Source organism: Jaculus jaculus, chromosome 15 (assembly GCF_020740685.1).
Source record: "Jaculus jaculus isolate mJacJac1 chromosome 15, mJacJac1.mat.Y.cur, whole genome shotgun sequence".
In the NCBI taxonomy this organism is placed as follows: domain Eukaryota; kingdom Metazoa; phylum Chordata; class Mammalia; order Rodentia; family Dipodidae; genus Jaculus; species Jaculus jaculus.
The window spans coordinates 2590347-2616723 of record NC_059116.1 but is presented as its reverse complement, the minus strand read 5'-3'; the positions used below and the strand labels follow the sequence as shown (position 1 = coordinate 2616723).

The 26377-nt window shown below is 42.4% G+C and overlaps 1 protein-coding gene across 5 annotated transcripts in view; it reads right to left on the bottom strand.

Annotated features, from left to right (window-relative positions):
• Wdr7 (WD repeat domain 7) overlaps positions 1–26377 on the bottom strand; it is a 314228-nt gene that overhangs the window by 70645 nt on the left and 217206 nt on the right. For all 5 annotated transcript variants that reach the window (XM_004654764.2, XM_045134797.1, XM_045134798.1 and 2 more), the window contains 3 exons: positions 21053–21170; positions 10365–10514; positions 9752–9834 (listed from right to left, as the gene is read on the bottom strand). In XM_004654764.2, coding sequence (XP_004654821.2) covers positions 9752–9834; positions 10365–10514; positions 21053–21170 — 351 coding nt within the window. The remainder of the gene's footprint in view (positions 1–9751; positions 9835–10364; positions 10515–21052; positions 21171–26377) is intronic.

The following is a 26377-nucleotide window of genomic DNA, read 5'->3' as shown; positions in this document are numbered from 1 at the left end:
CATACTTCTACTTGATCAATATCTAACCTAGGGCTTCATGACTCCTAGAGAAGTGTTCTACCACAAAGCATGCCCAAGACCTTCATTTGTTCTAAGTTAATCTGAGGAATTTTTATACTGAAAGACAGACATTCACTGGGAAGGTTTTAGGTGTAGGGAAGTAGAATAGAATGATAAGAGGGGTTTCTACAGTTGGGCATAAGAGTAAAACATATAATTATTATCAAATTATGCTGTAAAACGGTCACTGATTTAAGAATTTTTCTGGAAGTTAGGCTACAAGCTGCTTTACAACCCATTATTGTTTTCACTGTATGGGACAAGAACCAACCAAGGATTTGGAAAGATTTTACGATGAGCTCATAGGCTGCTCTGAGTAGACAGTGTCCATTTCCGTACAGGACTGTAAGTGCCCATTTAGGACGGATGGAGCTGATTCAGCCTTTTACTTGAAAAGCAAAATCAATCAGTCTGTCTACAGAATAACAAAGTTTAGGGAAAGGTAAAGCATCTCTGAAAATACAAACATTTAAGTCTTCTAAAACAGACAGTTTGATTCAGTTCAAAAGTATAAATACTTCTTTTACCAAGCAAATTTGTAATATTATCTATGTCATAGATTTAATGTTTTCTCAAAACTAATATTTCTTCCATTTTAATTAGGCAAAATATAATATATAGTTATGTAACTATACAAATAAAACATAATGATAAATATATATGAAATAAAAATATTGAATAAAAAAATCCCATAACTTATAAACAAAAACAGATCAAAGTGAAAATGATCCTTGTATACCACCACAAACTGACTTCCAAGTGGCCACCAGAACCATCATAATTGTTATTCCCAGAACTGTCAAGGCTGTAATTTCCAGGACAGCAGTACTGTGGAGCATACCCAAGTATAGGGGAAGAATGGCAGCACTCTGGAGCTTGACCCTGTGTGAGGGAAAAGATGACAGTACTCTGAAGTTGTCCATGTGTGAGGGAAAAGATGACAGTACTCTGGAGTTGTCCATGTGTGAGGGGAAGATGACAGTACTCTGGAGTTGTCCATGTGTGAGGGGAAGATGGCAGTACTCTGGAGTTGTCCATGTGTGAGGGGAAGATGGCAGTACTCTGGAATTGTCCATGTGTGAGGGGAAGATGACAGTACTCTGGAGTTGTCCATGTGTGAGGGGAAGATGGCAGTACTCTGGAGTTGTCCATGTGTGAGGGAAAAGATGACAGTACTCTGGAGTTGTCCATGTGTGAGGGGAAGATGGCAGTACTCTGGAGTTGTCCATGTGTGAGGGGAAGATGGCAGTACTCTGGAGCTTGACCCTGTGTGAGGGAAAAGATGACAGTACTCTGAAGTTGTCCATGTGTGAGGGAAAAGATGACAGTACTCTGGAGTTGTCCATGTCTGAGGGGAAGATGACAGTACTCTGGAGTTGTCCATGTGTGAGGGGAAGATGGCAGTACTCTGGAGTTGTCCATGTGTGAGGGGAAGATGGCAGTACTCTGGAATTGTCCATGTGTGAGGGGAAGATGACAGTACTCTGGAGTTGTCCATGTGTGAGGGGAAGATGGCAGTACTCTGGAATTGTCCATGTGTGAGGGGAAGATGACAGTACTCTGGAGTTGTCCATGTGTGAGGGGAAGATGACAGTACTCTGGAGTTGTCCATGTGTGAGGGGAAGATGGCAGTACTCTGGAGTTGTCCATGTGTGAGGGAAAAGATGACAGTACTCTGGAGTTGTCCATGTGTGAGGGGAAGATGGCAGTACTCTGGAGTTGTCCATGTGTGAGGGGAAGATGGCAGTACTCTGGAGTTGTCCATGAGTGAGGGGAAGATGACAGTACTCTGGAGTTGTCCATGTGTGAGGGAAAAGATGACAGTACTCTGGAGTTGTCCATGTGTGAGGGTAAGATGACAGTACTCTGGAGTTGTCCATGTGTGAGGGGAAGATGGCAGTACTCTGGAGTTGTCCATGAGTGAGGGGAAGATGACAGTACTCTGGAGTTGTCCATGAGTGAGGGGAAGATGGCAGTACTCTGGAGTTGTCCATGAGTGAGGGGAAGATGGCAGTACTCTGAAGTTGTCCATGTGTGAGGGTAAGATGACAGTACTCTGGAGTTGTCCATGTGTGAGGGGAAGATGGCAGTACTCTGGAGTTGTCCATGAGTGAGGGGAAGATGACAGTACTCTGGAGTTGTCCATGAGTGAGGGGAAGATGGCAGTACTCTGGAGTTGTCCATGAGTGAGGGGAAGATGGCAGTACTCTGGAGTTGTCCATGTGTGAGGGGAAGATGGCAGTACTCTGAAGTTGTCCATGTGTGAGGGAAAAGATGACAGTACTCTGGAGTTGTCCATGTGTGAGGGGAAGATGGCAGTACTCTGGAGTTGTCCATGAGTGAGGGGAAGATGGCAGTACTCTGGAGTTGTCCATGTGTGAGGGGAAGATGACAGTACTCTGGAGTTGTCCATGTGTGAGGGGAAGATGGCAGTACTCTGGAGTTGTCCATGTGTGAGGGAAAAGATGGCAGTACTCTGGAGTTGTCCATGTGTGAGGGGAAGATGGCAGTACTCTGGAGTTGTCCATGTGTGAGGGGAAGATGGCAGTACTCTGGAGTTGTCCATGTGTGAGGGGAAGATGGCAGTACTCTGGAGTTGTCCATGTGTGAGGGAAAAGATGACAGTACTCTGGAGTTGTCCATGTCTGAGGGGAAGATGGCAGTACTCTGGAGTTGTCCATGTGTGAGGGGAAGATGGCAGTACTCTGGAGTTGTCCATGTGTGAGGGGAAGATGGCAGTACTCTGGAGTTGTCCATGTGTGAGGGAAAAGATGACAGTACTCTGGAGTTGTCCATGTGTGAGGGGAAGATGGCAGTACTCTGGAGTTGTCCATGTGTGAGGGGAAGATGGCAGTACTCTGGAGTTGTACATGTGTGAGGGGAAGATGGAAGTACTCTGGAGTTGTCCATGTGTGAGTTAAGTTCAACAATAAGATAGAAAGATTGCAGTACTTGTCCATTTGTGTTGGGAAGGACAGCAGTAGGTAATTTATTACAGAAAGGCCTTTCCATATTCAAATTTTGCAACTCATAATTCTATAAAAATAATGCAAGCAAGGTCACTGCCTTAGTGAAATCACCAATCCATTTCTTACTGTGAAATTAATGACTAAACATACGGTGCTGAATGTCTGGTATCATTATTCAACCCCAGTTATTGAGTACCGGTAATGAGTTTTTGCAGTTTTTAAACTAAAAACTGGGACAGAGCCCAACAAAGATTTCTTTTAAGTGTGTGAGTTTATCTATTTGATGTCCTTGGATAGTGTAACAATTAAATTACTTGTAGTTATGCATCAAATAAACTTCTTCACCTCAAACAATACAATTTTTTGAAATAAGGACCTATGTGGTTAGAGGGCTCAGATTTTACAGGGAACTGTATAAGAAACAAAAGCATAAACCCCTTTTCTAAAACTATGATGTGTATTCCTCAGGCTAGAGACATTTCCCTGGTACTTTACAATTTATTTAAAAATTTCCTAGTCTTTTTGTTTTTGTTATTGTTACTATACACTGCACTACCACCAGTTCCCAAGAACATAAAACACAGCTATCAACTCAACCATTATTATTATTATTATTTTTTTTTTTTGAGGTAAGGTCTCATTCTTTCCCAAGCTGACCTGGAATTCACTTTCTAGTCCCAGGGTAGCCTTGAGCACATGGCAATCATCCTACCTCAGCCTCCTGAGTGCTGGGATTAAAGGCATGTGCCACTAAGTCCAGCAAACATTACATTTTAATTATACCATATTTTCATAAGTCTCTCTCTTCTCCCCTCTGTACCTCTCTCTTTTCCTTTCTCTCTCCTTTCCCTCCAAAGCTCTCATTCTGTAGTCCAGGCTATGCAACTCAAACTGGCCTCACTCTTGTGGTCACCCTCTTGCCTAGGCCTCAGTCTCTAGTCAGCACATCTCCCTCCCTCCCTTCCTTCCATCCCAGGGTTAATAAGTGTGTACTCTACAACTAAGCAATACCCTAAGCTTTTCTTTATTTCTGAGCTTTGACAGTAACTTGTAAGAGGCTAAATCTCTCTAGCTTTACATAAGGAAAGAATAGTTTTGCAAAACAAATACCACGCACTCGTCGGAGGTACAAGTGTAACCAGAAGCTCAGCACTCTGAGCTGAGGACTGCCTCCACATGAGCTGAACATGCCGATGTGGAGAAGCAAAGGTGAAATGCGTGATCAAACTGGGGCAAGCACGGCTGCTGTGGGCAGAACATAACAAGGAGATTCAAGTTCAAAATACAGCAACTCAGCCAGGCGTGGTGGTGCACGCCTTTAATCCCAGCACTTGGGAGGCAGAGGTAGGAGAATTGCCATGAGTTCAAGGCCACCCTGAGACTACATAGTGAATTTCGGGTCAACCTGAGCTAGAATGAGACCCTACCTTGGCGGGGTGAGGGTAGAGGGGAAACAGCAACTGACAACAGAATTCCAAGGGGACCTGGGAGACATTCAGCCTCAAGCCTTGAAGGAAGTTAGTGCCACGTGTCTAGAGTATTTTAACTGAGAGTCCTTTAGTATTTCTATTCTGGACAATTAAATGTCCAGTTCTCAGCACCCTGCATCAGGCTGTGCAGGTCAGCAACCAGTGCTGATGAGAATGAAGGCTAACAGACGGCAGAGACTCCCCTGGACTTTGCTTCTCAGACACTGACTGTCTTGCATTTCTGTCTCTGCATGCTCACAGAGACACAGCCAGCTCAGTGTTACAACAACCTTGTTGCTAATCTGGCTGTGTTCTAGAAAGGACAATGCTTATACTATGTGATAATAAAGTCTTATTCATAGTCAAGATTAAAAAAAATAATCTGGCAGGGATGGATGGATGGCTTAACTGTTAAGGCATTTACTTGCAAAGCCAAAGGACCCCAGCTTGATTCCCCAGGACCCACAGGACCCACATAAGCCATATGCACAAGGGGGCACACATGTCTGTAGTTCATTTGCAGTGGCTAAAGGTCCTAGCATACCCATTCTCTCTCTCTCTCTGTCTCTCTCTCTCCCTCTCAAATATATAAATACAAATAAAAAGTTTTGTTTTTTTAAAAAAAGAATGGAGAATAAGTTGGGTGTGGTGGTGCACGCCTTTAATCCCAGCACTCGGGAGGCAGAGGTAGGAAGATTGCCATGAGTTCAAGGCTGCCCTGAGACTACAGAGTTAATTCCTGGTCAGCCTGGACCAGAGTGAGACCCTACTTCGAAAAACCAAAAATAAAAAAAAAGAATGGAGAATTCCTAAAACATAACATTAAAAAAAAAAATTGGCAGTAGAACTGTTTAGTATAATTTTGTTTGGAAGAATGTACATCTTTCATTTCTTCAAGTGCAGGTTAATCTAAATAACTTTCTATATTATTATCAGATAGTACTATATTATTAACAATATCCTAGGAATCAAAATGTGAATTATTAGGAAATGCTTAAGTCTATGACTATAATCATATGGTATCTCAAGCCACATAAACACCTCTGCTATTTCATTCAGCACAATTCTGTGCTGATGGAAAACAATCATAGCTATTACTGTGCTCACACCATCTTCCCCTCATGGCTTCTGAAATAAAACTCACGTGTGCATATATAAATACACTTCCACCCATGAACTTTCACACACTTCTCCAAGGGCTGTGAGAGCTGATGAAAAAGCAGCTCAGGGTGGGGCTGATAAAGCAAATGGGGAAATGCAAGACATCATTTACTACTGAATAGAGGATCTGGCTTTGAGCTGCCTTGTGTCTGAAGTAAATATTTAAAATTAACACGTTAAACAGAAAAAAAAAAAGCATGTGCTATGTTTCTTAAGACAAATTGAACAAAAACTGTCATCCAGATAAAAGAAAAGCCTTGATAGCGGTTAAGTGCTTGCCTGTGAAGCCTAAGGACCCTGGTTTAAGGCTCTATTCCCCAGGACCCACGTAAGCCAGATGCACATGGTGGCGCATGCATCTGGAATTCGTTTGCAGTGGCTGGAGGCCCTGGCGCACCCATTCTCTCTCTCTCTGCCTCTCTGCCTCTCTCTCTCTCTCTCTCTCTCTCTCTCCCCCCCCCCCCCCCGTCTGTCGCTCTCAAATAAGTAAAGAAAAAGAAAAAAAAAAAGCCTTGAGTTTCTAGAAGGGGCACTCAACAGTATAGCAAATGGCTTCAGCCTGATAGCTGGCAGGAACCCCTGGCAGTTTCCTACACTGCCCTGGGAGACCGCTCCCTGAAATATGGAGGCATTCTCCAAGCAGGACCTTGGGAGGGTAGCTGGAGGAGACTGCGCAATGTGGCCCAGACCCATAGTTCTGATAGTCTGCGTAGTCTAGAGATATAAACCAGAACACTTGGTGGAATACATGGACTGTGTCTGTTTTACTCTTCCTCAGGCATTTTCTCTGTTGTCTCTGGCTAAGTCTTAAATCCAAAAATGCATCACTGGATTATTTGAGTTGAGGGAACATCTTCAAGTATTTTCTTACATTTCTGAGTTTATTCCACATGTAAACAAATAAGCCTTCAAACATCCAAGGTCTGGCATAACAGAACATGGCCACAAGAACAGAAACTTCATTCCTCAACGTTGGACTCCCGGAGCATATGAGGTTGGGCTGCTACACCCAACTTCCCAGGCTTTGTCCTGTCTGACTCCTTGGCTTTTGGGGCCCCATTTTCTTGAGGGTATATGTAGGAGCAAAGCTCTGGGATCATTATTTCCCACATGGGCCTAAAAGGAAACACTTGTTTTCAACATTTCTGTGGAAAGACTCACAGGAAACTACCACTCTCTGAATAATGAAATCACTAGCATTTTTGTCTCATTAAAAAAAAAGAGTACTAGGGCTAGAGAGCTGGCTTAGCAGTTAAAGCACTTGCCTGTGAAGCCGAAGGACCCAAGTTTGATTCCCCAGTACCCACATGAGCCAGATGCACAAGGTGGCACATTCATCTGTAGTGTGTTTACAGTGGCTAGAGGGCCTGGTGCACCCATTCTCCACCCCCACTCTTTCTCCTGAGTGTTTCTCTCAAATAAATAAATAACACATTTAAAAATATTTTTTAAAAGATTTGATACACATTTTTGTTTTGTTTTGTTTTATTTTTTTGAGGTAAGGTCTTGCCCAAACCCAGGCTGTTTGGGAATTCATTAGGTAGTCTCAGGCTGGCCTCAAACTCATGACGATCCTCCTCCTCTGCCTACCAAGGGCTGAGATTAAAGGCAGGTACCACGACACCCAGACCTTGATGCAATTTTTAAAAATTTTTTATTTATTTATTTAAGAGCGACAGACAGAGAGAAAGAGGGAAAGAGGGGGAGACAGAGAGAGAGAGAATGGGTGCACCAGGGCCTCTAGCCACTGCAAACGAACTCCAGACGTGTATACCTCCTTGTGCATCTAGCTAAAGTGGGTCCTGGGGAATTGAGCCTCGAACCAGGGTCCTCAGGCTTCACAGGCAAGCACTTAACTGCTAAGCCATCTCTCCAGCCCTTGATACAATTTTTAACAAGAACACAAACCATAATTTATATAGCATTATGTTAAAAATAAGTATATTCTAATTTGCCAATCAAGTGACAAGATAATAATACATGTGTACACATGAATTACAAGGTGATCTTTATTTGTGTTCATGTTTTAACCTCTAGGTTGCACAAGTGAGAAGCTACAAAATTAAAATGAAGATTCTAGGACACAGAGTTCTACCACAAATACTCAAAAAGATATGGGAAGATTCACAGAACACAACACATTCAGCAAGCGCTCACTGAGTAAGAAATGGAAACAGCCGGGCGTGGTGGCACACACCTTTAATCCCAGCACTCTGGGAGGCAGAGGTAGGAAGACCAGCATGTGTTCAAGGCCACCCTGAGACTACACAGAGAATTCCAGGTCAGCCTGAGCTATAAAGTGAGACCCTATCTCAAAAATCCTAAAAAAAAAAGAAAGAAAAGAAAGAAATGGTGGGCTGGAAAGATGGCTTAGCAGTTAAGGCGCTTGCCTGTGAAGCCTAAGGACCCCAGTTGGAGGCTCGATTCCCCAGGATACACATTAGCCAGATGCACAAGGGGGCGCACACATCCAGAGTTTGTTTGCAGTGCCTGGAGGCCCTGGCACCCCCATCCTCTCTGTCTGCCTCTTTCTCTCTCTGTCGCTCTCAAATAAATAAATAAATAAATAAATAAATAAATAAATAAATAAATAAATAAAAGAAATGGTAACACCAAGGGTCATAATGCCATGTTATATCTCTCAGGAATCTTATTGTCAACCACAAGGCTTTATAATACGCTATCCTCACAGAAGTTATCTAAAATAAAAAGGGTATTATTCAACTTGTCCAAAAAAAAATTACAATATGAGTAAAAATGTTGCTTTGAGCCACACCTTTGATCCCAGCACATGGGAGGCAGAGGTAGGAGGATCACCGCAAATTCAAGGCCACCCTGAGACTCCATAGTGAATTCCAGACCAGCCTGGACCAGAGTGAGTCCCTACCTTGAAAAGCCAATAAATAAATAAAGTTGCTTTGACAAATTTAAGTACTACTTCTACTGACCACATGTAGGTTAAAAAACAATGAAAATGTGCCTCAAGCTATGAACACTTGAGATCCAAACTTGAAAACTCAACACAATGTTACTACATTCTCCTTCCAAAGCCAGTCCACCTCACGAGTCACATGCCAGTCAAGCACTAGCGCAGAAGGCACAGCTGGCAGGCTTACTGCTGCTTGCAATGCTGTGAGCTTTTCTTGGCTTATTCTCTGTGTGCCCCTCCCGACAGGTAAAACACCCAGACTTGAGGACAGGGGAGGGGAGGGATATGGGCCAGAAGGTTATAGTTCTTGCTTCCCAAGTATGAGCGTCTCAGAGGCCCTAAGACTGTTTCAGCTTAATTCCCAGCACCCACATACGCAGCGGGGTGTGCCCATGCATGCAGTGAAGAATCATGGCTCACTGAGCTGCGTGGTTAGGGACGGTGAAGCTCCAGGACACATAAGACTCTGCGTCCAGAAAGCATGAGTGACAGAGGACACAGACACACATGCAAACACATACGCCACACCACACACACGATATCACTCGTACCACCACATGGACTCTACACACATACACACACACCACCACCACCAGTACTGGATAGTATATGATGCAAATACTGGCCATTATATTAAAAATAAAATTTATCAGTGTGCAAAGGTGGCACAAAACTTTGCTGCCTGAAAGTCAGATTGTTCTTGAGTCAGAAGCTTCAAAATTGTTTTAGAATGTAGGTAAGAATTTCATTAATAGGTATAAAAATACAGATATACATTATTCTTTTTTTGGTTTTCCTTAGTAGAATATCACTCTAGATCAGACTGACCTGGATCTCAGTATGTAGTCTCAGGGTGGCCTTGATTTCATGGCGATCCTACTACCTCTGCCTCCCAAGTGCTGGGATTAAAGGTGTGTGCCACCGTGCTCGGCTTACATTATTCAGTTTTTAAGTGGTGAGTGAAATGATTTCATAAAATCCCATTTTAAATAATTGGTTCTATTATATTGGGGTTTCTGACCTGAATTATTCTATAAAGCAAGCAACTATTAATAATAGCAACTTTCTAAATGAGTAAAACTGCCAGATAACTTCACCAAACATTCTGTTTTACTTGTTTGTTACTGAAAATCACTTGCTTTGCATGCTGTGACGGCTATTACCTGCAGATGGCTGGGAAGCACTCTTGAAGCCCTTTCTTTTTCACCAGAGACCCTTCAAGGCAATACATAATGATGTCCATAACCTGTGCCCGCAAAGACAAACCAAAAATTAACTTCAAATGCTTCATTCTCTGAAATGTAAATAACTATATTAGGCCTCATTTTGTCCATAAGAATGCTATGCGATCTGATTTTAGCATTACTTTAAAAGAGATTAAAAACCATTTTGCAGCGAGTGGTGTCCCACCAGTTGTCTTTTGTCCCTTGGCTCCTCCGAAGTCAATTTGTGTACAGGGTGGGCTTTCTCCAAGCATATTACACATTTCATGTTATTTATAATGAATGTTGGCAAACAGAGCACAACCTTTAGAAATACTCCAGTACAAGCCACTTCAATGTGCATGGTGAGTAGATAAAGCAATCATTTTGACTTTCAAGGACATTTAATTAAGGCCTCCAGAAATGGCACAGAAATTAATTCATTGTAGTGATCTCTCTCATGCCTCCCTCCTCTCCTCCCCCCTCCTCTTTATCTTGTGGAGTCACGAGCACAGGAGCAGGTGTACATTGGTCATCATGCATCAGTAGTGGGGACAGAGCACGATGTCCTCACCTCCACAAGCAGATCTACAACGTCCGTGGGCATCTTCTCTGTCAGAATCTCAATGACTCTCAGGATTTCCGCTTTGGCTCGGGCCAGGGCTGTCGTGTGTATGTTCTGCTGCGACTGGGTGTTTGCGGCCAGAGCCGTATGCCTGTGTACCTGTAAACAGACCCCATGCTCTAGGTGATTACCACTGGGTACAATGCCGCACATCTGGCCACTGGATTATTTTTCACATACAATAGCAAAATCCAACAGGAAAAAAAAAAGAATTAACAAAATCATATCCCTTAGGGTGGGAATAATAATTATTATTATTATTTGGTTTTTCAAGATAGGGTCTCACTCTAGCCCAGGCTGATCTGGAATTCACTATGTACTCTTAGGTGGGCCTCAAACTCACGGTTATCCTTTCACCTCTGCCTCCCAAGTGCTGGTATTAAAAGGGGGATTATTATTTTAATCGGACAGGGAATTAAGTAAGTATTATCTAACAACAATCCCTAACATCTTGGGTATTGTTCATTGATTTTGAGGAAGGATCTCAAGTAGCTGAGGAAGGCTGGCCTCACAGTCAACAGGTAGCTAACAATGAACTTAAACTGGGATTCTCCTGCCTCTACTTCACGTGCTAAGTGCTAGGATTTTAGACCTATACTGCCACTTTCAGCTTGTGTCTCGGTACCATTTGAGATCTTTTTTTGTTTTTTGTTTTGGATTTTCGAGGTAGGGTCTCACTCTAGGCCAGACTGAGCTGGAATTCACTATGTAGTCTCAGGGTAACCTTGGACTCACAGTGATCCTCCTACCTCTGCCTCCCAAGTGCTGGGATTAAAGGTGTGTGCCACCATGGCTGGTTTGTATGAGATAGTTGTTTAAAAAATATTTTATTTTATTTTATTTATTTATTTGCCAGAGAAAGAGGGAGAGAGAGAGAATGGGCAGGCCAGGGCCTCCAGCCACTGCAGACGAACTCCAGACGTGTAAGCCCCCTTGTGCATCTGGCTAACATGGGTCCTGGGAATTTGAACCAGGGTCCTTTGGCTTTGCAGGCAAACACCTTAACAGCTAAGCCATCCCTCCAGCCTATGAGATCTTAATGTAGTATCACCATGACCTTTCAGAAAGAAAAAAACTGAAGAAGAATTTGGCGGTTTGTTCCTAATGTGTGTTAGAGAAGAGGCATCAGATGTGACCCTTGATCTGGGGCACAGCGATGACCAAGGAGGGGCACGCACAGAATGTGGGCTGATGTGACCCTTGATCTGAGGCACAGTGATGACCAAGGAGGGGCACATACAGAACATGGGCTGATGTGACCCTTGATCTGGGGCACAGCAATGACCAAGGAGGGGCACATACAGAACATGGGCTGATGTGACCCTTGATCTGAGGCACAGTGATGACCAAGGAGGGGCATGCACAGAACATGGGCTAAAGTGACCCTTGATCTGAGGCACAGCGATGACCAAGGAGGGGCACGCACAGAACATGGGCTGATGTGACCCTTGATCTGAGGCACAGCGATGACCAAGGAGGGGCACACACAGAAGATGGGCTGATGTGACCTTGATCTGGGGCACAGCGATGACCAAGGAGGGGCACATACAGAAGATGGGCTGATGTGACCTTGATCTGAGGCACAGCGATGACCAAGGAGGGCACACACAGAAGATGGGCTGATGTGACCCTTGATCTGAGGCACAGCGATGACCAAGGAGGGCCACACACAGAACATGGGCTGATGTGACCCTTGATCTGGGGCACAGCAATGACCAAGGAGGGGCACACACAGAACATGGGCTAATGTGATCCTTGATCTGAGGCACAGCGATGACCAAGGAGGGGCACATACAGAACACTGGCTGATGTGACCCTTGATCTGGGGCACAGCGATGACCAAGGAGGGGCACATACAGAACAAGGGCTGATGTGACCCTTGATCTGGGGCACAGCGATGACCAAGGAGGGGCACATACAGAACACTGGCTGATGTGACCCTTGATCTGAGGCACAGCGATGACCAAGGAGGGGCACATACAGAACATTGGCTGATGTGACCCTTGATCTGAGGCACAGCGATGACCAAGGAGGGGCACACACAGAACATGGGCTGATGTGACCCTTGATCTGAGGCACAGCGATGACCAAGGAGGGGCACACACAGAACATGGGCTGCAGGCTGGACCCAGCCCTGCACACACCTTCATCAAGCGGGAAGTGCAATGAACATGCACGCGTCCAAAGGAAGGCGCATGGCAGGTAGTGCAAGGCACCGGGATTTGTTGCCCCAGGTACACGGTAAATGTTACAGCCCAGAGAAGACAGAACAGTCCCAGGCTTGGGGAGAGCCCTGGATACATCAGGAAACATCAGGACAGGTCCAGGGACAGACAAGGGGAACAGTGCAAAATACCTTGGCATTTTACTTAATCCAAGATTGCAAGTGAAATGAAAAAGCTATTTAAAAGAAATATGAAGACTGCTCATAAAAATGTTTTAAAACATACTTTATTTATTTATTTGTGAGAAAGAGGGAGGGGGAGTGAGAGAATGAGCATGCCAGGGCCTCCAGCCACTGCAAACAAACTCCACATGCACATGCCACCTTGTGCATCTGGCTTATGTGGGTCCTAGAGAATTGAACCGGGATCCTTTGGCTTTGCAGGCAAATGCCTAAACCACTAAGCCATCTCTCCAGCCCCATTAAAATACTTTTAAACTGCTTTTACAACCAAAAGTTGGGAAGTCCAATGTATGAACATTCCAACATTTTATTTTAAAAAGTAGCATGTAAATAGTGCAAATAAAGGTTAGAAATACCACTAATATAAATAGTTATCAGGGAGCTTTGGATAAGGTGGCAGCATAGTAGCCTATGGAGGTAAGCAAACAGAAAAACAGCAAAATACACTCTTGAACCAAAAAGTGAAGGTGTATAAGTTATTATCAACCATAATAGAGAAGCAGGAGTGACTAAGATCTTCCAGAAAGGAGGAAACTGGCCAGAATTCCAGCCAGGTGCCAGCGCCCTGGTTCATGCACCCACCAGTCCTGAAGGCTCAGAGCTGCAGGAGCAGACCCAGGTGAAGGGTTTTCTGCCTCCTCACAGCATCAAGAAATCTGAAGCAGAAGACAGCAGGAACCAGCTGAGCAGCTAAGAGAACACAAACAGGACCAGCTGAGCAACTCTGGTACACCTCCAAGTGTCTTGCACAGCCTCCAAAAAGAGGCTAAAAGAATATGTGAACACGAAACCAGCTCTACAAAAAATACTTGAAAGGATCCTCCATGTGGAAGAGAAAGAAAAGCACGCATACATTGAACCTGGAAAAAACAAACCATACTCAAACACTAGTTAATACAAGAGAGTAAGGGAAGAACTGGAGGAACTACAAAACAAGAAATATGGCAAAAATAAATAAATACTTTTCAATAATAACTCAAAATCAATGACCTCAATGCCCCAACTAAAAGACACAGGTTTGCAGACTGGGTTAAAAAGGAGGATCCTCCTATTTGTTGCCCCCAAGAAACCCACCTGTCCACAAAACACAAACATTATCTTAAGGGTGAAAGGTTGGAAAATGGTGTTTCAAGAAAACAGGCCTAGAAAGCAAGCGTCACTATCCTAATATCTGACAGGGTCGACTTCAAACCAACATTCATTAGGAAAGATAAAGAAGGTCACTCTATGATGATTAAAGGCACACTCCCCAACAGGAGGACATTACAATCCTCAACATATTTGCACCTAACATGAGGACTCCCAACTTCATCCAACAAACATTATTAGAATTAAGGTCACAGATAAGACAGAACACAGTTGACTTCAACACCCCATTCCCATCAACTGACTGGTCATCTTGGCAAAAAAGTCAACAGAGAAGCATCTGGATTACATGAGGTCATAGAACAAATGGACCTAACATGTATCTGCAGAACATTTCACCCAAATGGTGCAGAATACACATTCTTTTCAGCAGCACAGGGAACATTCTCTAAAATAGACCACATATTAGGAAACAAATACAGGAAAATGCAGCAGCCATGGCTCTGCACTAAAGTGACAAAGAAGGAAAGCAAACCGGCTCGGCCCCGGCAGGCATCTGACCAAGCACACCAAGTCTGACGGGAACACAATCCGCAAGACGTGCGTCTTTCGCCATGGAGCTGCTCAAGGCGTCCAAAACCAAGAGCGCTCAAGTTCATCAAGAAGCAGTGGTCACTTGCATGCACGCCCAGAGTTATAAAAACATTTCCCAACTAAAAACAGTCCAGATCCATATGGATTCACTGGTGAATTTTACCAGACCTTCATGAAAGAACTAACACCAATGATTCTGAAGCTTTTCCATAAAATAGAAAAGAAAGGTATCCTACCAAATTCCTTCTATGAAGCCAGCATCACCCTGATACCAAAATCAGACAAAGATAGAAAGAAAAAATTGCAGACTAGTCTCCCTAATGAACATAGATGCAAAAATTCTCAACAAAATATTGGCAAACAGAATACAAGAATATATCAGAAAGATCATTCACCCCAAACAAGTAGGCTTTATCTCAGGATGCAGGAATGGCTCAACATATGCAAAATGATAAATATGATACATTATATAAGTGGACTGAAAGACACGAATCACATGATCGTCCCATTAGATGCAGAAAAAGCATTTGACAAAATCCATCATCTCTTCATGATAAAAGTCCTACAGAAACTGGGAATAGAAGGAACATATCTCAACATAATAAAAGCTATTTATGACAAGCCTACAGCCAACATATTACTAAGTGGGGGAAAACAAAGCTTTTCCACTAAAATCCAGAACAAAACAAAGGTGCCCACTGTTCCCACTTTTATTTAATATTGTACTGGAAGTCTTAGCCATAACAATAAGGTAAGAGATACACATAAAAGGAATACAAATTAGAAAGGAAGAGATCAAGTTATCATTATTTGCAGAAGACATGATTCTAGAGATAAAGGAGCCTAAAGACTCTACCAGCAAACTAAGCTGATAAACACTTCTTGCCATGTAGCAGGATACAAAACAAACTCATAGAAATCAGTAGCTTTCCTATATGCTAACAATAAACACCCAGAGGATGAAGTCAGAGAAGCACTCCCATTTACAATTGCATCAAGAAAAAAAAGAAAAGGAAAAAAGAAAAAAGTACCTTGGAATAAACCGAACCAAGGAAGTGAAGGATCTCTACAATAAAAACTTTAAAACATTCAAGACAGAAATTGCAGAAGACACTAGGAAATAATGGAAAGCCATCCCTTGTTCTTGGATTGAAAGACTCAATATTGTGAAAATGTCAATCTTAACAAAAGCAATCATGAATTTAATGCAATCCCTATCAAAATTCCAATGGCATTCATTACGGAAATAGAAAAAAAATCCTAAAATTCATTTGGAAGCACAAAAAAACCTCAAATAGCCAAAACAATTTTGAGTAACAAAAATAAGGCAGGTGGTATCACCATTCCTGATTTTTACCTGTATTACAGAGCCATAGTAACAAAAACAGCATGGTAATGACACAGACAGGTAGATCAATGGAACAGAATAGAGGACCCAGATGTAAGTCTGGGCAGCTACAGCCATCTGATCTTTGGCAAAAATGTCAAAAATATTCACTGGAGAAAAGACAGCCTCTTCAGCAAATGGTGATGGTAAAACTGGATATCTATAAGTAGAAGGAGGAAAATAGATCCTTATCTCTCTCCATGCACAAGAACTAAGTTCAAACAGATCAAACACCTTAATATCAGACCCAAAACTATGAAACTGCCTAGAGGAAAAAGTAGGTTAACCCCTTAAAAATACTGACACAGGCAATGACTTTCTGAATATAATTCCAGTTGCTCAGGAAATAAAACCATAGATCAACAGCTTGGACCTCATGAAATTACAAAGCTTTTGTACAGCAAAGGACTCTGCAAACAGAGCAAAGAGACAACCTACAGAATGGGGAAAATGTTTGCCAGCTATACATCTGACAGAGGATTAGCATCTAGGATATACAAAGAACTCAAAAAACTAAATAATAAGAAATCAAACAACCCAATTAAAAATGGGAAACCCGGGCTGGAGAGACAGCTTAGCAGTTAAGTGCTTGCCTATGAAGCCTAAGGACCCTGGTTCGAGGCTTAATTCCCCAGGACCCACGTTAGCCAGATGCACAAGGGGGCACATGCATCTGGAGTTCATTTGCAATTGCTGGAGGCCCTGGCGCACCCATTCTCTCTATCTGCCTCTTTCTCTCTGTCTGTCGCTCTCAAATAAATAAATAAAAATATTTTTTTAAAAAATGGGAAACCCTTCAACATACTGATATTGGCAAAGACTTTCTGAATATAACCCTAGTTTTTCATGAAATAAAACCACTAATCAACTTCTGGGACCTCATGATATTACAAAGCTTTTGTATGGCAAAGGACTCTGTGAAGACAGCAAAGAGGCAACCTATAGAATGAAAGAAAATCTTTGCCAGCTATACATATCTGACAGAGGATTAGTATCCAGGATATACAAAGAACTCAAAAAACTAAATAATAAATCAAACAACCCAATTAAAAATGGGCTAAGGAACTAAATAGGGTGTTCTCAAAAGAAGAAATATACATGGCATATAAAATATCTAAAGAATGTTCTACATCTTTAGCCATCAGAGAAATGCAAATTAAAACTACTTTGAGATTCCATCTCACTCCTGTCAGAATGGCTATTATCAAGAAAACAAATGACAATAAATTCTGGTGAGGATGCCCCAAAGGAGGAACCCTCCTACAGTGCTGGTGGGAATGTAGTCTGGTACAGCCATTGTGGAAATCTGTGTGGAGGTTCCTGAGACAACTAAAAATAGATTTACCATATGACCCAGCTACACTACCTCTAGGTACATATCCTAAGGACTCGTTGTACTACCTTATCTCTAAGGTACTTGACATCCATGTTTATTTGCCATTCTATTCACAATAGCTAGGAAATGGAACCAGCCTAGATGTCCCTTAACTGAGAAGTGGATAATGAAGATGTGGTACACTTACACAATGGTGTTCTATTCAGCAATAAAAAAACGACGGCACACTCTCCTGTTGCTATGGTCCACCTTATCCAGGGGATGATGTCCACCCTCTGCTCATGCCATCATTTTCCCCTGCCATCGTGGAGCTTCCCCTCAAGCCTATAAGCCAAAATAAACCTCTTTTTCCCATAAACTGCTCTTGGTTGGGTGATTTCTACTAGCAATGTGAACCTGACTGCAACAGTAAAGTGGTACCAAGGAGTGGGATTGATCCTAGTCACCTGACTGTGTGGCTTTGGCCTTTTGGAACTGATTTACAAAAGGAATGTGGAAGGATTTGAAACTTTGGCCTAAGAGACACCTTGCAGTGCTGTTTATGGGACAAGTTGCTTATCAATTATAATTCTGATTCCAAAAAGACCTCCACTTTTCAAACATTTCACATCCAGAGGAGTCCTTTACTGGACCAAGTCCAGACCTTTCTCCCACAAATGGCCCAGGCAAATGAAAAACTATGAAAAGAAATGGCAGTTGCCCCACCTGGTAGTTTTAATATTGAAAATACTGATGGAACTCCTGGAAAAGTTACACAGATGGATGTGGCCTTGACTGAGATGAATCAGTCAGATTCAAAAGAAGTGGACAGTTCCACCAAGAGTTCACAGGACAGCTCAAAGGACAGTTTAGATTCTGATGATGAAGTCACCATAGAAAACATTAAGCTCCCCAATTTGGATGGAGGCAAAGGCAAGATTGAAGTTTTAGATGGTCCACCACATACAAAAAAACAGTGAAATGAATGTAAAAAGAAATGGGTGAAAGATACACCCACTAATTCTGAAAGACTGTGGTTCACAGTATTCCAGGTACTTAGATGCCCTTGAGTATTCAAAGAAAAGTAAGTCTAGTTGACTTGAGCAGATTACAATTCATGAATCTGGAGCACTCAGATGGAAAGTGTTCCAGGCTTGACACTGGCAAGGGCTGTGTGTCTGAAGATGAAGCACTTTGACTGATTGTATTGGGCATTAGTCTTACTTGAACATTTGAACATGGACTGACAGGTTGGTGGCTTGTGACTAGATGAAACTCAGCTGTTGTTGAAATTAAATTATGTGTTAAAAAAGAAACAATAAACCAATTCCAAAATATTTAAGTAGTGAGTTAGAAGTTGCAGTTCAAATGGATTTCAGTACCAGAGCAACTCAGGATCATGACCTCCTACTTAACATGATGTTAAGCATTTTTAAGTTGCCTTTTGAAGGCTGGCAATGCATTTTTTTTGGTTTCAGATTTTTATTTTATTTTTTTATTTATTTGACTGAAAATAATGTAGAAAACTTTACTTTTGTTTCCAATACAGAACAAAACAACAAATAAAACCATGATACTACATTAAAAAAAAGAAAATGAAATTTATAGGGAAATGGATGGACCTAGAAAGGATTATACTTAGTGAGGTATCTCAGGCCCAGAAAGCCAAGGGCCACATGTGAAGATACTCAACAGTGGACACTGCAAACCTGAAATTTGGCCAGCCAGGCCAAAAGAGTCAATGGGTACAATAGTGGCATATCTGTTATGGGGGGAACCAACTACTTCCAAATTGGACTGGAGGCCCGCTCCATGAGAGGGAATACATGCCTGATACTGAAAACCTATGATGAGAGAAGTCATGAGCCCTACGGATGTAATGCCTACTGGTGTCTGGCTAGATGTATACATTATGCTTACCAAACTGCCCTGTAATCACTTTTCTTAATGTTCATGCCATATATTAATGCTACTCTCAGTGTTGGTTAAAGAAACTTCTCTTTTAAGATGGTGGTGACTTTGGGATGACTCAGAAGGCACCATAGTGCTGAGAAGAAGTAACAGAGGAGTGCTCAGCACTGAAATATCTCTATCACACCTTCCAAGTCTTAGGATCCATTGCAGAAGAGGTGGCAGAAAGAATATAAGAGTCAGGCCTGGCATGGTCCCAGCACTCAGGAGGCAGAGGTAGGAGGATTGCCGAGAGTTCAAGGCCACCTTAAGACTACATAGTGAATTCCAGGTCAGCTTGAGCTAGCATGAAACCCTACCTCAGAAAATAAAACAAAACTAAACTAAACAAACAAACAAAAAAAAAAATATATGAGCCAATGGAAGGGTAGGGTTCCTTACAGTGCAATTTTCCAGACACAAACTGACTTTGATATCCATGACCTCACAGTACCTGACACTACCTACACAAGACTATCATAATAGGAGAGAAATATAATGACATCAAAATAAAAGAGATATTAATTGAGAGTGGGAGAAGATTTAAATGAAAGTGTAGTTGCAAAGGGGAAAGTGGGGGAAGGAATTATCATGGTTTATTGTCTATAATTATGGAAGTTGTCAATAATAATAAATATATAAATAAACAAAAAAGCATAGAGACTTGTCAGGCTAATGTACAGCTTTTTTAAGACAGTCAAAATTACTATTGGGATAGCCCACGGCCAATAATAAATCTAAAATATCTTTACATTTATACAAATACATATGAAACAAATGTCTAACATGTAAACACATGCATAGTTTAAATATAGTAGATGCTTAGTATAACCCTGTTACCAAACATGCACTTCCCCATGTGAATTCATGGTTCCACTTATAAAGCAAATGCCTAACATGTAAACATATGTATAGTATAAATGTAGTACAAGCTTATTATAATACATATATACATACTATTATATATAATATTATATATACATATATATGCATATACATCAAATACAATATACACTATTGTAAAACATGCCCTTCCTCATGTGAGTTCATGGCTCCACTGTCTCATAATTACTTACAGAAGCTCTTCAGACCTCCTTCCCTCCATCCTAGCCACTTTCACATCACAAATGTGTATGGCATGTCTATTAAAGATGGCTGTGGCGCAGACATGGGCTGGATGGGTTCAGGTTATCAGAGTAGACTCGGAGGTACTTATTTAGTCTTAGACACTCCTCAAGGCTGCAGGAAGAACAGCTGAGAGCAGCCCATAAGTACCCTATGGACACCAACCCTGCATGGCATGTATGCTGGGATGGAACAAACCTCTATAAAAATTGAGGGGCTGTTCCTTCTTTCCGTTCTCCACTACTAAAACCTGTAGGAAAGATACTATAATTGGTTCATTGTTCTTTACTAGTTTTTCAGTTAGATGTGGGCAATTAGTTAGAACACCAGGAATGTGGGGATCAATTGGCATTCAAGTCTTTATCTGTGACACAGCATAGGAAAAACTATTAGCATGTTTATGACTTACATTTTTTGTATACAGAAGACGTGGAGAGCTAGTGACACATAAGTTCAGTTTTGATTACAAGTGGGTACTTACACTTGAGAAGCATCAATACTTTTAACATATTTTAATTTCATGAAACCAGCTATCTTTCAGATTGAAAAGTCTGGTGCATTAGAACATCTCTGCCAACAGAGACGGATACACGGCTGTGGACTCAGCCTGTGTACACAAGACACTAGGGATGGGCTCTGCACCACAGTATTGATTCGCTTTGCTTAAGAAATGCAGGATCATCTGCAGGTGTGAACGCTCATTCACAGCATCCCGTGATCCTCAGAAGGCGAGGCTAAGGCGCGCTGTGCGAGGCTGGGGAAGCGGGGCTTACCTCCTTGGCTATGGTGGTGATGAAGGCGGGTGGTCTGGCAGTGGCAATGAGGGAGAGGGCATGCCTTGCAGAGCGGGCCGAGTCAGCTGCTGGGCTCAGAGGCAGCCCCATTGTGATGCTAAGCAGGGACCCAGAAGAAAAAGAAAAAAGAAAAGAAGCATTAGAAATATAGACTGAAAAGATTAGACACAGCTTATAATGTCAGTTCAAGGTCAATGGGAGCACTCAAACAGCTAGAATATAATGGACTCGCAACAATGAGCAGTGATTAGCAGTCCGGTGTTCTGGCATCAAATACAAACTCGAATAATTAACCGTGAAGATTGAAAGCAGTTTGTGCATCTGTCCAAAGTGTTAAAAATGGCTTGTTAACAAATTATCAACAACTAGTACTGAATACATATCAAAAGCTCAGAAAAGGTAGGAACTGTTACTGTTGTGGGTATTTTTTTAAGTTTTGTACTAAGAAATGTTAAAAGTAATAATGTGTTTATGACGGCATGTTAAAAGACTGTTTGAGGTTGGATATGGGAAAGTGAAATATATTCCTGTTTATAAAGAATTGTCATAAAACTTAAATGAAGTAATATTAATCCATTCTCTCTCTCTCACTTTTTTCAAGGTAGGGTCTCAGTCTAGCCCAGGCTGGCCTTGAACTCACAGTGATCCTCCTATCTCTGCTTCCCAAGTGCTGGGATTAAAAGTATGTGCCACTATGCCCAGCTCTCAACTCTCTTCCTGTAAAGCAGAAACAGCATCACATTGTGCAGGTGTTTATGAACTATGTGCACTATGGAGTAGACTTCCTAGACCGGGAGGGTGCAGGGGCTCTGAGAGGATAGCGCTGTTGTGGTGTTTACCATCTCTGACCTATGAAAACATGAGTCTTATGACCAAGCTTACTTTATAGTCTTTAGGAACCACTGTGAGGAGCACCAAGACTTTTTATTAAAATGTGGCACACTAACTATATAAAAGCATATTTTGTTATTCCACATGAATTCAGTAACCGATTTTACAGTTAAGTAATTTTTATATTTAGATATGTATGAGAATACATTATGATTCACTCTACTCAAACAAGTCAATTGTATTCATATGTAAATGATTGTTTACTAAAAGTTCTTTAAAAATTCACAGTTGTTTCTAGAATTGTTCCAAGAATCATTAACCTTTAGTTAAAAATAAAGATGAGGGGCTGGAAAGATGGCTTAGCGGTTAAGCGCTTGCCTGTGGAGCCTAAGGACCCTGGTTCGAGGCTCAGTTCCCCAGGTCCCACGTTAGCCAGATGCACAAGGGGGCGCACGCGTCTGGAGTTCGTTTGCAGAGGCTGAAGCCCTGGCGCGCCCATTCTCTCTCTCCCTCTATCTGTCTTTCTCTCTGTGTCTGTCACTCTCAAATAAATAAATAAATAAAAATTTAAAAAAATATATTAAAAAAAAAATAAAGATGAGGGCTGGAGAGATGGCTTAGCAGTTAAGCGCTTGCCTGTGAAGCCTAAAGACCCCAGTTCCAGGCTTGATTCCCCAGGACCCACGTTAGCCAGATGCACAAGGGGCGCACACATCTGGAGTTCATTTGCAGCGGCTGGAGGCCCTGGTGCGCTCATATTCTCTCTCTCTCTTTCTGCCTCTTTCTCACTCTGTCACTCTCAAATAAATAAAAATAAACAAAAAAATAAAGATGAGTTACACAAACTTTCTTACCATCACTAACAGAGAGAAACTAATCATACAAATTTCTGCTTTACTTTTTTTTTTTGTGATTGCTATATTGCTTAAACCTTTGCTGATATACAAATGTCTCTGTGCTTTTGCCAAACTGAGGGCAGCTACAAGTAGGGACTCAGAGAAAACTGGGAGTTGAGTGTGTGTGTGTGTGTGTGTGTGTGTGAATACATATATACACAGAGCTAACAGGACACAGACTGGCAGGAGAGGCCTCAAGTTCAATACAGCAGAGATGCCCCTGACTCCCAACAGGGGCTAGAGAAAGGGTTCAGCAGGATGGGCAGCTAAGCACTTTCTTTTCTGGACTGAATTTGAAATGCAGCAAAGAAATGTTTACTACCTGCCAGGCATGGTGGTGCACGCCTTTAATCCCAGCACTTGGGAGGCAGAGGCAGGAGGATCTCCATGAGTGCAAGGCCACCCTAAGACTACAGAGTGAATTCCAGGTCAGCATGGGCTAGAATGAGACCCTACCTCAAAAAATCAAAATTAAAAAACAAAAGCTGCTTACTACCTGAGGGGCACTGGGGCATGAGAGTGATAATGTCTGCTTCTGCAGGACAAGAGTTTTAGAACCTTCTACAGTCCATAAACGCCTGATTGGTCCTCAGCTGGGTACTGTGGGACTTTCTGCAGTTGGAAACCTGCCCGTGGAAACTGGATCCTGACAAATTCATCACTCCCACTAAGCCCTTACTTCTACCTGTCTCAGTTCTTAGTATGGAGGAGAAATTACCAATGGGAAGAGGAAAGAAGAAGAGGGAGGGAGGGAGGGGTAGAGGAAGAGAGAAAGAAAAAGTCAGACTGCATGGACTATAGATGCTCCTTCTAACCAAAAATGTCTCTCACAAAGATGTAAGGTGAAAGGAAAGTGAGGCCAATCTGTGGCTGTAAATTTAAGGTCTAGCCACATGTTCACTTCCTCTCATCTCAGCAAAGGACCATGCAGGTTCGGGAGATGCATGAACTTCTCAAGGTCTGGTGCTGGAGGCTAAAGAGAAGCTACAGGGCAATGGGTACGAAGGAGAATTAAGGCTCAGTGGAAGGTGAGCATTTCGCAGAGGCATCAGTGAGTCTCTCGCTGGTCTGGAGTGACGCTGACCAGAGAGCTCCTGAGACCTTTCTGGCTCTGCTTCCCAGCTCTGGGAATACAGGCGCATGCCACCAGCTTTGTGGCTTTACATGGATACGGGGGCAAAGCAAGCACTTTACCAACTGAGTTCTCTTCCCAGCCCTTTGTCCAAGCTTTTGTTAGCGCTGCTTCTCCCTTCGCTCCACTGGCACTCTCCCCACCCGCTTGTTCAGTTCCTATTTCCCTAAATGGCATTCTGCTATCACTTTTCCTTCCATAGAAACAAAACCAGCATGTATTCAAGGCTCCCACGGCTGAACTCCTTCCTGCCTGTGGGTCCTCAAGTACAGACTAGGAGATAACTTCTCACCCATGTGTCCCGGGTATGAGGTACTTGCCCCTTGCTGGGACAGAATACCTGACAAAAATCAGTGGAAGGAAAAAAGGGTCATTTCAGCTCACAGTTTTGGGTTTCAGTCCATTACAGCAGGAAGGCATGGCTGCAAGGAGGAGCTGGTGGCATTTAGCTCAGCAGTAAGTGAGCAGGAACAGGGGAGCACTGGTGCTGAGCTAGCCTTCTCCTTCTCATTCTGGCCAGGACCCCAGCCCCAGGATGGTACTGCCCATGGCTAGAGTGGGTCCTCCCTGCCTCAACTCATCTCACCTAAAGAAGCCTTCAGAGTTGTGACCAGAGATTTGCTCCCATGGTGATTCTAAATCCTGTCAAGTTGACAAACAGAGATTAACCATTATACCCTCAAAGTGTCTAGTACAGCCCTTAAACACAGACAGCTCACCAGTTATGCTCTCAGTGAAGCTAGATGGTAAATTCAGTACAAGCAAAAACAAAAAAATCACTTAAGCCAGTTATTGGACTGCATTGACCAGGCAATAAAGTCAAAGTAATTGATCTGGTCGTCCCAACAGATGAAGTCTAATTCTACATGTAGTCATCTTTAAAGCCAAAAGTGTGCTGTGTGTGCGATCTATTTTAATGTGGGAGTCTATCTGAATGAAAGCTTTGAAAAGAAAGGGCTGTTTGCCTGTTTCTGGGATCTCTATGTGAATCCAGAAGGCACTATGCTTTTCTGACCCTGCTCCTGTGGATCTGTGGGATTCTCTGTTTTATAGGCTCAGGATGGGCCTTTGGTTTCAGCCTTTATTCTGAAGATACTGGTCATGACAGACTATGTTGCTCAGCATTTTGGTGTGCACATCGCACCTGAAACACACAGGATGTATTATTCTATAAAGAAAGAACACGAATAGAAAACAGTCTACTCTGGTGAGCTCACTTCACAATAATTCATTATGCCAATTCCAGGGTGTGCTCCACTGTAGTGACAGCATTGTAAAGCCTATACGTAGGAACATTTTAGTGAAATGTCACCATCTAAAATTGTCACATTTCAACATCTGTCAAATTATGGAATATTGTAAGGATACATTCCAGGGAAAACACTTAAACTTTCCCCAGAGAGTCTGCAAATCCTGGTTAAGAATAACTATACTTTCAAAGCAGTTTCTGTTGCAAAGGAAGAAGATAAACATCGTTGGAAATGCATTCTGACTTTCGAGGCTCTGGGATCTCTTTACTACCCAGCATGGCAGAACAAGGGTACTTGTAGTTGTCCTCCATTTAATAAGAAATCTGCAATTCCTGCCAAGTCAGAGCTTCACCCTATCGTGCACTCCATTCAATAAGGGATCTGTGATTCCTATCAAGTCAGACATTCATTTTCTAATGCACAGGCAGCATTCATTTCCTCAACTCAAAGACAGAACTTGCTCTTCCTCCAAACGTGTATCTTTAGACGTATTTCCTGCATGCTGCAGAGATTCACAAGGAATAAAACCTGCGCTTACATGATTACATACTGTTCTCCTTAGACCATAAACTTTGCATTTTAGATGACTTTCTTAGGAAGAGGAAAGTTAGTTTGACAGACTCCTAAGGCATGTCAGTGTTTGTTTGATGTCTTTCTCTGACCTTCACCCTTCAAATTTAAACAAAAGGATTGAGTTTGCTCCAACTCTGTGTATCATTCACATAGAATCCTTCTACTGTTGGGCACCTCTCTGTGTGGAATCAAAGCACGTGGCTTCCAGAAGCTGCATGTTTCTCCCTCAGCTGTACTTCCTGTGCTTCTAGTGCCTTTGGCCGCTGGTGGCACTGGATATTTAGCCCTCAGCAGCTGGGCTGCACTCACCGTTCCTTCACAGTGGACTAGGCAAACGGACAGACAGGACTCTAGCTTTCCCAGAGTTCACTTGTAAAGTCAGATTTATCCACCATTTTTGCCTTTTTATCTACATGTATGTAACCACATAATCTAATGTATTATTCAACAGTTCACGATAAATGATGACATCATCCTCATTCATTGAAAAAAAAAATCCTCATGTAAGAAGGTACTTATGGTCCACTTACCAAACAAATGGCATACTCCCGACCAGCAAAAGAGCTAAAGAGTGGGAGCTGGAGTCCTGAGCCTTCTCTCTCCCTCCCTTCCCCTCTCTAAA